At 38.6% G+C, this 13,074-nt stretch overlaps 1 protein-coding gene across 1 annotated transcript; it reads right to left on the bottom strand.

Moving 5' to 3' along the window:
* Positions 1-5,605: 5,605 nt before the first annotated feature.
* On the bottom strand, positions 5,606-13,005 carry LOC117293663 (transmembrane protein 33-like). Its single transcript, XM_033776057.1, has 8 exons — positions 12,909-13,005; positions 11,860-12,000; positions 11,324-11,418; positions 10,574-10,761; positions 9,483-9,550; positions 8,363-8,496; positions 7,066-7,149; positions 5,606-5,872 (listed from the first exon to the last, which is right to left on the bottom strand). The coding sequence occupies exons 2-8, from the start codon at positions 11,956-11,958 to the stop codon at positions 5,737-5,739; spliced, it is 804 nt and encodes a 267-aa protein (XP_033631948.1). The 5' UTR covers positions 11,959-12,000; positions 12,909-13,005; the 3' UTR covers positions 5,606-5,736.
* Between the last annotated feature and the right edge of the window lie 69 nt (positions 13,006-13,074).

Genomic DNA, 13,074 nt, shown 5'->3' with positions numbered 1-13,074 from the left:
CACAAAGCAATCTTGTCAAGTAGCAACTTCAATACCACCACGGCCATTCTGGGTTGATGGACAATCGAAGTCTACCATTCTTATACAAAACACACAATAACTATAAACCAGGGCCCAATTTCATCGAGCTGCTTAAGCAAAAAATCAGCTAAGCAAAACAAAATGATGTTCTTAACGACACTGGACACCTTTGGTAATTGTCTAAGATCAAATCTTTAAAGATACTGGACACTATGGGTAATTGTCTAAGATCAGTCTTCTCACTTGGTGTATCTCAACATATTTGCACAAAATAACAAATCTGTAACAATTTGAATTCAATTGGTCGTCGAAGTTGTGAGATAGTATAGAAAGAAAAAACACCCTTGTCACACAAAGTTTTGTGCTTTTAGATGGTTGATTTCGAGACCTCAAATTCTAAATCTGAGGTCTCGAAATCAAATTTGGGGAAAATTACTTCTTTCTCGAAAACTATGTCACTTCAGAGGGAGCCGTTTTTCACAATGTTTTATACCATCAACCTCTCCCCATTACTTGTCACCAAGTAAGGTTTTATGCTCATAATTATTTTGAGTAATTACCAATAGTGTCCACTGCCTTTAAGCACAAACATAAGCTAAGCAAAACAAAATTATGCTAACCACCAGAAAAAGGTTACCAGCAAAAATACCAGCCAAAAGGTTACCAGCTAAAAAACATGTAGAATTTGTGACTTGGGTATCCTGCTCATTATAGCTAAGCAGGGATTTTAAAGCAGTATTTTCTGCTTTAGCAGCGCTATGAAAATGGGCCCATGTTGGAGGTAATTACAATTTCAGTCTTTTACCAAAAGTGCATACATCAAGGATGTCGGACACTTGAAAACACATTTTATCCTTTACACATGATTCTTTTAAAAGTAAATGTAACGACGTCTCTTTTTATTCAAAAAGGGTGAACAATGCTGAACTATAGACGATGTCACCTCTTGACGTCACTCGAAAACCATAATATGATTCGCGTGCATACTGCCGGGCAAAACCTTTGTGTTTTGGCAGCCAGCTAGAAAGTAAACGCAATCTCATGACTACGCATCTTTTTACCCAGCGAAACATGACGTGTACAGTGTTTCGTCAACAGAGGGCGGTTTGAATGTAAACATAGGTCACATCGTCTATTAATAGTTACAATACAAAACTTACTTAAACTAACACTTATACTCCACCACTTGGTAACAAGATTTCCTCAAATTTCAGGAATAAACTTGTTTTTGAGAATATCATTTTCAATATGACACACAGTAAAGGTAACAACAGTTTTAAAATAAATGTACAATAATTATTTTTCTCTTTAGAGAAAATATGAATCGCCCAAACCTTTGCTGTAAGCCTGGGCTAAAAGGATGGTTTGCATACCTCCCATACGCTGAGTAAAATGATAAACAATAGATTTGACGTCCATCCAGGGGCTCTCCCGGGTCAGCCCCAAGTGCCCTGCTTGTGGAGTGGGTCACTTGGGGCTGGCCTCAGGTGCATGACGTCACCACGAGAGGGCGAGTGTGATCGTTCGATTAGCTCTTGTCAGGGGCTCACCCGAGTGAGCACCGCGGGGTCGACCCAGGGAAGCTAATCCACCCAATAGTGACAGCCTATCGATCTCTCCTAATTCTCATTTGTACAACAGGATGAAGGTCTGGAACCAGGGATACACAATAACACCTTGGAAAAGGGAGACTTCAAGCATGAATTCCAGTACCCTTTGCTCCTCAGAAAAAAAGGTGTTGCATGGTGAGTGTATACCTGTGTTCACTTCATAATGTCATGTGTCAACATTTCAGTATTACAAAAGCGTATCTACCCGACTCCCGTGCGTGTGTCCAAAAGCGCTGTGCTTGCAATATGCTTTCCAGTCATAACAGGTTAGGAGTTATTACATTTGCGGAAAGTTTGATTACCCATTTAATAAATGTCTCTATAAATCTACTTACATACAATTGTACAGACACAGTGAGGAGATTTAATTAATAATAAAAAAAACACAAAAAGAAAACGCTAAACAACATATTGGTTTGTAAAATGTGTATTTTGGTGTGAAGACAATGCAATTTGATAAGTATTCCAACAGTCTCCTGACGATGACTAGAGCAAGCTAGTCGAAACGTTGAGACCAATTTAAGAACCGACTCCGAGGTAGTACAGTTAATCACGATCCTATAAGCTTAAGTAGTAGTCCCAGCCTATTTTCTATACCATCCGCCGTGTCATGGCCTAGTGGTTAAGAGCATCGGACTCAAGCTCTGGTGTTTATGATGAGCAGATTGTGGGTTCAAGTCCCAGTCATGACACCTGTGTCCTTAAGCAAGACACTTAACCATGATGATTCGTCTTTTGGATGGGACGTAAAGCCGTTGGTCCCGTGTGTTGTGTAATGCACATAAAAGAACCCAGTGTACTTATCGATAAGAGAAGGGGTTTGCCCCAGTGTTCCTGGTTTGGTTGGCTGCATATTGCACCACAGCACCTTGTAAAACATTACATGGTGATATGTAAAAGGAGTAGGTCTCATAATTCAAACGTCGTCCCACATACCTTGCAAGAAAATAATATATGTTAAAGCGCCTTGAGCGTCACTGAGTGACAGAAATGAGCGATATATAAGAAGCCATTATGAATGTATTATGATGCAGAAAACATAGTTTCCTTTATAGGAGTATGTATATACTGCAAGAGCAATGCAACCACACAGAGTACAACCGCAATCATTGTTTTCTATGCTCACTGGTCAAGACAAGCTTGCAAGAAAAATACAAGACACTATTTTGTTAGCAATTCTGTTAGCTTCTTAGATGTATATTTGATCACACTAAAGAAGTAGCCGAGAACTGGTGAAGAACACTCGATAGAATGATAAGACTAATGCGATCCCACATTGTATCTAATAATCTATGTCAAGTAGAGACATAGAACTTACAAAATGGACAACAAATGTTTAAAGGAACACGTTGCCTTGGATCGGTCGAGTTGGTCTTTGAAAAGCGTTTGTAACCGTTAGTTATAAAATGCATATGGTTAGAAAGATGTTTAAAAAGTAGAATACAATGATCCACACACATTTGCCTTGAAATTGCTTAGTTTTCTTTTTACTTTGTGAACTAACACAGTTGGCCATTTATGGGAGTCAAAAATTTGACTCCCATAAATGGCCGACCGTGTTTGTCGTTGAGGTAAAATGAAAACCACGCAATTTCGAGGGATACTTGTGTGGATCATTATATTCTACTTTTAAAATATCTTTCTAATCATATGCATTCTATAACAAACGGTAACATACGCTTTTCAAAGACCAACTCGACTGATCCAAGGCAACGTGTTCCTTTAATTAAGAAGTATCATGGTCATAAAGGGAAAGCACACAGTTTTAGATATGTACACGACTAATGATAAATGCTGATTCATATGAATGGTAAGCTTCCTGTATAATGTTGCAATCAGAATTACTGTAGAATTACTGTTGAAGATTTCATCCACAATTGATAAACTTCAGTTTGCTATAACCAAAGTGCCGATAACAATAGCAAGTACCACAAACCAAATACTTGAATTTGCAAGAAACAAAGCGCCAATTGATAAACTTCAGTTTGCTATAACCAAAGTGCCGATAACGATAGCAAGTACCACAAACCAAATACTTGAGTTTGCAAGAACCAAAGTGCCAATTGTATAAACTTCAGTTTGCTAGAACCAAAGTGCCGATAACGATAGCAAGTACCACAAACCAAATACTTGAGTTCGCAAGAACCAAAGTGCCAATTGTATAAACTTCAGTTTGCCAGAACCAAAGTGCCGATAACGATAGCACTTTTTGTCCTGTATTATCATTTGAAAAACTTGAGTTTCTTGACGATGACTAGAGCAGGCTAGCTAACAAGCTAGTCGAAAAATGTTGACCAATTAGGGGCTCACTCCGCGGTAGTGAAGTTAATAACAATCAACTTATAGCTCAAGCAGTAGTCCCGGCCGATTTTCTAGTAGTTTAAAAGCAGGACAGTTCTTTTCAGAACTGAGAAGTCCTTAGAATTCCGAAAATCTACTCTGCGGTAGTAGAATATAAAGCAAGAGGAGTTCTCGAAAGAACATTATCTGCCTGGCAAGTAGATACACACATTGATTTACGAGAAGGGTAGTTTCTTGACCGCAAACCAAATACTTGAGTTTGCAAGAAACAAAGCGCCAACAATCGAAACCTTAGTTTGTTCATTTGATTCCATTCTAAACAGTCTTTATAATCCATGTTACATTAGCTCATTAATAAATTTCTAATCTACAACCTAATTATTAAACATGATGAGAATCAACAAACACATTATTTTAGTCAAAGTTTAGATTTGCACATAAATCATTCAGTTAATAAGGACGAATGATGCATAAATAATGCTTTCCTTGCATTGGGAATAAATAGGGTAAAAGAATTTTGAACTGCATCTCCACCAATGTAAAGACGATGTGACCTCTGACGTCACTCGAAAACCATAACATGATTCGCGCGCATACCGCCGGGCAAAACCATTGTGTTCTGGCAGCCAGCTAGAAAGTTCACACAATCTTACCATGACTACGCGTCTTTTTGCCCGGCGAAACATGACGTGTACAGTGTTATGTCAACAGAGGGCGGTTTGAATGTAAACATGGGTCTCATCGTCTATAATCAAAAAGGCAATGAATCTGAGAAGCGTTACTGTCAGTAATGCTTCTCAGATTTGTTTTTTTGCGGGGATAAGAAGTTAAATCTTTTTCCATAATCGCAGTACTCCGCAGTAAAAAGTTTCTCAAAATGCGTTCTGCAATCCAAAGCTACTGTACTTCTTACCGAGTAAGTTTTCATTGCCATTCATTTTCAAGTCATTACCAAACGTATACACACCCTTTAAACCAGCTTTTGTTATGAATGTAAAAGAACCTACTTTTTGCTCTTTAGTTGATCTTTTGCTAACTTTTGATCACAGAAAAAGAACCATGGATACGATAACAATGTATTGTTTTTTGAAGAGATGCTAAGCCTGGCAAACTTGTCAAATACGACCCTTTTTCATATACATGCCACACACCCTGTGGGTAAAATAAGCCATTTGTGTGTTAGATTTGAATATTGTCTTGTACAATGACGTGCTTGATCACAAGTTACCACTTTAATTTGAATTCATCGGACCATAGAGACAGTTGCTATGTCACATAATGAGGGGCAAGCTTTTGCGAAGTTACGCTAGAGACGGTGAACACCCATACACAATTCTGAATGGATGTGTATGGCACAATGATACCAGGGTTTGCTCATCCTGGAGGTTGCTATGCAAAAGCTCGCCCCGAACCATGTGACATAGCAACTGTCTCTATAGTCTGAGGAGTTCAAATGTAACCATTACATTGGGTGCGTTCGATTAGCTTCCCTGTGTCGACCCCGCGGTGCTCACTCCGATGAGCCCCTGACAAGAGCTAATCGAACCATCACTCACGGTGATGTCATGCACCTGGGGCCACCCTCAAGGTGACCCACTCCACAAGCAGGGCACTTGGGGCTGACCGGGGTGAGCCCCTGAAATGACGTCAAAGCTATTCGACCGTACCAAGGCAGACCAGGGTCGACCCACGGAAGCTAATCGAACGCACCCTTTGTGACTAAGCAAGTCATTGTACCAGACAATTTTCAAATCAACTCACATGTGGCTTATTCTGTCAATCTTGGGCTAACCTGTTGAGTCCACTACTGCGGTTGCATTGGTGGAGCAAATCTAGAGATCATTGTGATACACTTGGTCAAGAAATTGCGAAGAAATTGTGGTGTGTTGGGCTTGCTGCAGTAAGTCTCAGTCACAATACGAAGCTCATGAAATATCTGCCTGCAAATCAACACAAATTATACAAGACGACATTTAGAATTTTAAAGTAACCAACAATTTCCAACATTAAAGGCAGTGGACACGGTTGGTAATTACTCAAAATAATTACTGGCATAAAACCTTTCTTGGTGACGAGTAATGGGGAGAGGTTGATGATATAAAACATTGTGAGAAACGGCTCCCTCTGAAGTGCCATAGTTTTAGAGAAAGACGTAATTTTCCTCAGATTTAGAATTTGAGGTCTCGAAATCAACCATCTAAACGCACACAACTTCGTGTGACAAGGGTGTTTTTTTTCTTTCATTAGTATCTCGCAAGTTCAATGACCGATTGAGCTCAAATTTTCACAGGTTTGTTATTTTATGCTTATTGTTGAGATACACCAACTGTGAAGGCTTGTCTTTGACAATTACCAATAGTGTCCACTGCCTTTAATACAAACCATTTTATACTGTTCAATTAATTTTGTAATAATGTAAACAAATTATATAGTAACTAGATACAAAAAAGTCTGTTAGTTGCCTCTTTAACTTTTGAATTATTGGAGAGAGCCCTCTGTTGGTGACTTTTGCTCATGTTGAGTTGACACTATTAGTATTTCAGACCACAGAAACCCAGTTTCATTGTTATTGATGTGGTTCTTTCTCCTTGGAGCCTCTGTGATTAACCCAGTTGCCAAGCTGGCAAACAAGCCCCTGGAAAGTGTTATGTAAGTTCTTTTCGAAGGACCCAGTGAAAATTTCCGTGAAGATTTTTGCCCCTTTATAAAAACTACAGGCAGCATGGTCTGATGTGGACTCTACGATTTGATGGTAAAATAGATGAAGTTATCATCTGTGCTGTGCTGTCTGTGTGTGTAAGTACTGTTTATTTATTACCTATCTTGTGCCGATATTTCACCGTGCTTACCGTTCCCCCAACCCCTCATCTGTGCTGTGCTGCCTGTGCAAGTACTGTTTATTTATTTCTATCTTGTGTCGATGTTCAACCATGCTTACCATTTCCAACCCCTTATCTGTGCTGTGCTGTCTGTGTAAGTACCGTTTATTTATAACCTTGTGGCAATGTTTCAACATGCTTACCACCCCCCCCCCCACCCCCTATATTTTGTCTAACAATTGTCTAAAGTCCATGCAGAACTCACAATCACATTGTGTTATTTGATTTACTTTGCATAGATATAAATTTCTTACTTGCAATACGGGTTTCTTCTTGAGCCATATCTGAACGTCAGGAATCTGAAGTACATAATTGGCACAAGGAACGTGACACGACCTCTGTAAAAAATAAAAAACAATAGATAATATTAATAGTAAACATAATTTGTTATCATTTTTTTTTAAAGGCGGTGGACACTATTTGTAATTACTCAAAATAATTATTAGCATAAAACCTTACTTGGTAACAAGTAATCGAGCGAGGTTGATAGTATAAAACATTGTGAGAAACGGCTCCCTCTGAAGTAACATAGTTTTCGAGAAAGAAGTAATTTTCCACGAATTTGATTTTGAGACCTCAAAATTTGAATTTGAGGTCTCGAAATCAAGCATCTGAAAGCACACAACGTCGTGTGACAAAGGTGTTTTTTCTGTTGTAGGTATCTCGGAAAGTCGACGACCGATTGAGCTCAAATTTTCACAGGTTTGTTATTTTATGGATAGGTTGAGATACACCAACTGTGAAGGCTAGTCTTTGACAATTACCAATAGTGTCCACTGCCTTTAATGATTGGAAAGATTTTTAAATTAGAATATAATGACTCGGTAAAATGTAGGACAATTTTAATAGTGTACTAGGGTTGACTTAAATGTAAACATGGTAGAGGATTTAATACACTTTTCAGGCTAATTTATCACAGTATTGTATATTTTTCCGAGGGCTAACAAATCGGAAATCAGATTTAAAAGTAAGAAGAACATCATGCCTTTTTATGACAGAAAACGGTACGCTATTTTGGAGAACCAAAATATCTTTGTTCGGGAATGCCAGTCGGATTGCCTTACAACAGTTAACTGCTGTATAGATTTATGATACAATCTGGGAAGCGGCAGTCACGGGATCACCTTAAAGGAACATGTGCCTTGGATCGGACGAGTTGGTCTATAAAAAGCGTTTGTAACCGTTTTTATAAAATGCATATGGTTGGAAAGATGTTCTAAAAGTAGAATACAATGATCCACACAAATTTGCCTCAAAATTGCGTGGTTTTCCTTTTACTGTGCGAACTAACCCGGTCGGCCATTTATGAAATTTGACTCCCATAAATGGCCGACCGGGTTAGTCGACGAGGTAAAAGGAAAACCGTGCAATTTAGAGGCATGTTTGTGTGGATCATTGTATCTTTCTACTCATATGCATTTTATAACAAACGGTTGCAAACGCTTTTCAAAGACCAACTCGACCGATCCAAGGCAACGTGTTCCTTAAAGAGGATGCAACATTTTTATTTCAGATATCAAATAATAAACCACAAGGGAGTATGGTACTTACGTGAAAACCATGAATATAAGGAAAGGCATGATGATGATTTCATCCAGAGCGATAAATCGTAGCAGTTGATTCTGATTACTAATCAGCATGTCCACCATCTTACGGATCAAATACATCCTATTAGGTCCCATTAACTGCCAAACAAACAAAATATAAATCAATTAGTTTCTTATGAATTACTTGCATAAATGGGTCACTAATCTTCTTACATTCGAGGAAGAGGTATTTTCTCACTCAAATATAAAAAGACTTCAGACCTGAAGCCTTTTTTAGGCATCTGAAAGCACACAAACTTGTGCAAAAATTATGTTTTTTCCTTCATTATTCTCATGCAACCTCGATGACCAATTGAGTCCCAATTTTCACAGGTTTGTTTTCTTTATGGATATGTTGGGGTACACCAAGTTAGAATACTGGTCTTTGACAATTACCAAAGGTGTCCAGTGCCTTTAAAGGATTTGGGTACTTTTTGTAACACAAAACACAATGTCACACAGATTTACATCAAACTTACACCGTTTGAAGATTATGATAGTAGAAAGTGTGTCTTAAAATATTAGGTACTGGGGTGCTGTAGTTTTTCAGAAATGAGTAAAACAATGTCATGCAAATACGTTTTCACCTGCTTAAAATAATATCTTCTCATGACCACTGAGACGAAAATTATTTTAATGACATTGTTTTACTCATTTCTCAAAAACTACAGCACCTCCCCAAGTAATATTTTCAGGGAAGCTTTCTACCATCATTATCTTCAAACTGTGTAAGTTTAATGTAAATCTGTGGACATTGTGTTTTTTGTCCTACAAAAAGTACATAGACCCTTAAAGACTGAGCCACTACTCTTTTATACCCACAGTCACTGAAATACTGCGACCGTGGACCTCCTATTGTCTCTCTTTTGTTTATACCACTTTTTGGTTTGGTACACGTTTTCAACTGTGGACCTTTCCCGAACCGTGGACACTATCGTCCTCTTTTGTTATAGGTCCCCGGTTTGAATGTGTATACCTACTCAGGAATACCATTTTCACATTTGTGTACATTTTTCTTTTCTGCTTCAATGCTCAATGGTTGCCCTTACTTCAAAGTCATTCTATTTTTGTGATAACGTACTTACATTGATAAGTTTCTTGATGAAGTTTGATGCATGCAGGAGAGCAAATAATAACGGTGGTGTCAGGGCCACTGTTATTGGAGTCAAGGATGTCAAATCACATAGAATACTCATAGCTGTCTTGGCTTGTCTATATATATACTTGCGTCGCTAAGCATGTTTCTGTTCAGCTAAGTGTGGGTTTGAGTCCAGGGCCCAAATTCATGGCTCTGCTTACCGTAAGCACAGAATCGACGCTTACGGAAGCAGGGAATTCTGTGCTTACGGCAAGCGTATTTCACGGGTTAGCGGCAAATTTTGGCTTATGCGCGTGCATACTCCGCGTTACTAGGCATTATACGCTTACAAGGCTAGCGCAGAAATCGGGGCTTGCACGTAAGCCGGGAATCGTGATCGTAAGCGCAGAATTCGGCGGTAAGCAGAGCCATGAAAATTGGACCCTGGTATTTTACACTTGCGTCCTTTAGCAAGAAACTCTTAAGTTAACACAATTAGTATTGCTGTATTTCTTGTTTGATTATTGCGCCACAGCACCTTGTAAACCATTACACCATGGTCTCATACTTCAAAATGTAGTAACTTACAGGAAATAATACTGAGCGCTTTTATACGCCCTAGAGGTGTGATAAAGCTCTATATAAGAACCTAGAATTATTGTTACTATTATGTATGCAGGCCTGTATGCTTCGTTTAAATCCAGTGCTCTTAACCACCTGGCCATGACAGACTTTTTAATTTTTTGTTATCCAAGATCCCTTTTTTGTTTCATCATGTAACTGGATGTTGAATCATATCTGAGTTATTTAGAATCATTGATTCTCTATCATATTATTTGAATTAGAATGATGTGATGCAGGCCTGTGCTTAATTTTTGGAAGGGGCAAGGGCACCAAGGCATTTTCTCCTTGATAAAGGGCACCCTCTGAGGAAATAGTAAATTTCTACTGGCACATTTCAAGGGCACCAAGGCAATGACCAGGAGCATGGGGGCAATCACCTTCATTGCCCCTGTAAAGTATCAGCCGGGATAAAGCACTATATTAGTACTTATATCATTATTATTATGTATGATATCAGTCTGATTCAAAGGATACGTGTGATGGCTTGGCTATTGGCAAAGATGAGTGAATAGAAGAGGTTATGACAACTGTCTTCCATTAATAGAAGAGAGAGGTAAATCCTTGTGAACTGGAAGGACGGTAAACGCTGCTGAAGACGTAAAGCACTCGTCAAACCATTGCAGATAATCGCACGCTGGTAAAATACTTGGGCTGATTGAGGTCTGAAAATTCAACAAAACAAACTGCATGATGAAGAAATGGTCTAGTTTTTCAACTTATCGGGAATTTCCAATACTTTCAAGCATGCATCGTTTTAAAAGAGCAAGGGCACCAAGGCATGTTCTCCTAGATAAAGGGCACCCTATGAGGAAGTTGTAAGTTTCTACTGGAGCATTTCAAGGGCACCAAGGCAATGACCAGGGAGCATGGAGGCAATTCCCTTTGTTGCCTCCGTGAAGTATCGGGCCTGTTTTGACTGCTGATATAGCTGGGTTGACTGTTTAATATTGTGAACAAAGGAATATTAAACTCTTGAACTCCAACTGGATCTATGTTACAGAGCAGGCTTTCACTTGATGTACGGTTTGTGTTTTTGAAGACAGTTAATCCTCAGATTGAGCTACCACAAGTTTCACATGAATTTTTCAGATGGAACATGGGGGAAAAAAGTCGAAAAGTCAAAACGAAAAGCCGGTCTCGGCAAATGGCTAAAACCCCCCTAAAACCAAAATTGCGACAAACACTGAAAAAAACCAGGTGAAATAAAAAAGGAGTAGCACTTACCCATAGATTGGTACTAGGTAGAAGAAACTACACACAACTGTAGTGACTCTGGACAGCAGCAGACACAAGTCCAGCTTGTTAGTCGCCAAGTAATTCTGACACAAAATTAACAACTTCATTAGTTACTGAGTTCCTCTTACTTGAATTTACACACTAAAATTCAATCAGCTGACCCAACTCAGTTGGTAAGTTGTATAACCCACTCATTGTAAACAATCAATAAATAAACTTAGAAAAACCCTCTCAGTGAAATAAACTTAGTAAAATCCACTAAGTTGAATTCACCCAGTGAATACATATGAGATACATATATAGTGAAATTCACTCATTGGAACTCATGCAGTGAAACTCACTCTGTTGAATTCACACAGTGAATTTTGTAGGCCCAAATGCAAGAAAGATGATGAAATTGCTTTTTTTATATATTTTTTTATAACAAATAACAAAAGAATTGGTGCAGCCGCCAAAATCGAGGCAGGCGGGGACGAGCAACATGTTATTTATTTTACTTGGCCTTATATCCACATTATACTTACTGACACAGCTGAGAGACCACCACCATTTTGTGTTTGGCCAGTAGGTGGGCTTTGATCAGGCTGTGCGTCTTCATCATTCATCTCTTCAATAACAGGCATTCTGAAGCCGTATCCCAAGACGTACTAATAGAACTGAAAAACCTGTTTGATAGGGATATATAAATAGTGTTAAAAAAAATAAACAAATAAATTTGCTCGGCACCCCGAACAAAGATATTGAAAGAATAGGGAACCAGCTGCCAACATAGGGATAACCACCTCCATGGGATAACTAGCCCAGGTGGTCTACTCAGTCAGTAGGCCTACTCTTTATAAGTATTGAACTATTGCAATGATTTAGCCCCTTTGTTTACGCTGTTTTTTTAATTATATTACATTGGTAAGTTTTTATGTAACTAACTAACAAAATAAACATTTAAAAAAAAAAGGCTAGAAGAAAATAGAACTGAGAAGTCTCCCGAACCCCGAACATCTACTCCCTGGTAGAGTAGAATAAAGCAAGACAGTTCTCTAAGAACAAACTCTACCTGGCAAGTAGATACACACCTGGTCTAACTGCAAACCAAATAATTATAATGTATTTGATGATTTTTATGATGATACCTCACCCATTGAGGTAGCCAATACGCCCCCCCCCCCATATCACTCATCAGTCAAGGAAAGGGAGTCAATCAATCAAAGTCAAACATGTCAAATCCTATGCCTATTATTGATAATCTAAATCTGATACTAAATTGAATAGATAAATAGAGACACATATCATCAGATCACACTCAACAAGATGATTCATAATCAACTAATCAATATCATAAGCAATCATGCCGAACAATTTGCTGGTCTGCAAACTAGAACAAAATGTACACAAAGCAATGGCAATGCAAGATCTGCGGAAAGAAAGAAGTCGACAAACAAAGTACAAATAAATTGGGTAATTCAACTTAGGTAGAAAACTGGCGGCGTGGCTGCCGGACAGATTTTTAGCCTTTTTATGGTTGAGATATTCTCAAAAAATTCAGAATAGTATGATCGAAAATACGAGTGTTTCTTACCGCTGTTTTTGATGATGATTGCTTACTTGATGAAATTTTGCTGAATTATTTTACGCCATGCTCCCAGACGTCTGATGTAGAGGTTGGTGCACTGATCTTTAAAGAGTTGGTACCGTACTATTGTGGGGCTCTAGCGCCCTCTTGCAGCGATACATTTAATTGTTCA

Source organism: Asterias rubens, chromosome 8 (assembly GCF_902459465.1).
Source record: "Asterias rubens chromosome 8, eAstRub1.3, whole genome shotgun sequence".
Classification (NCBI taxonomy): domain Eukaryota; kingdom Metazoa; phylum Echinodermata; class Asteroidea; order Forcipulatida; family Asteriidae; genus Asterias; species Asterias rubens.
This window is presented reverse-complemented; position numbering and strand designations above follow the sequence as displayed.

What these genes read in the sequence shown, in the direction of transcription:
- LOC117293663 (XM_033776057.1), bottom strand. Translation starts at nt 11,958, where the DNA reads ATGCCTGTTATTGAAGAGATGAATGATGAAGACGCACAGCCTGATCAA. An exon ending in TCATCAAGAAACTTATCAAT is followed by an intron (nt 8,497 to 9,482) that starts GTAAGTACGTTA and finishes TTTGTTTGGCAG; the next exon opens with TTAATGGGACCTAATAGGAT. An exon ending in CTTATATTCATGGTTTTCAC is followed by an intron (nt 7,150 to 8,362) that starts GTAAGTACCATA and finishes TATTTTTTACAG; the next exon opens with AGGTCGTGTCACGTTCCTTG.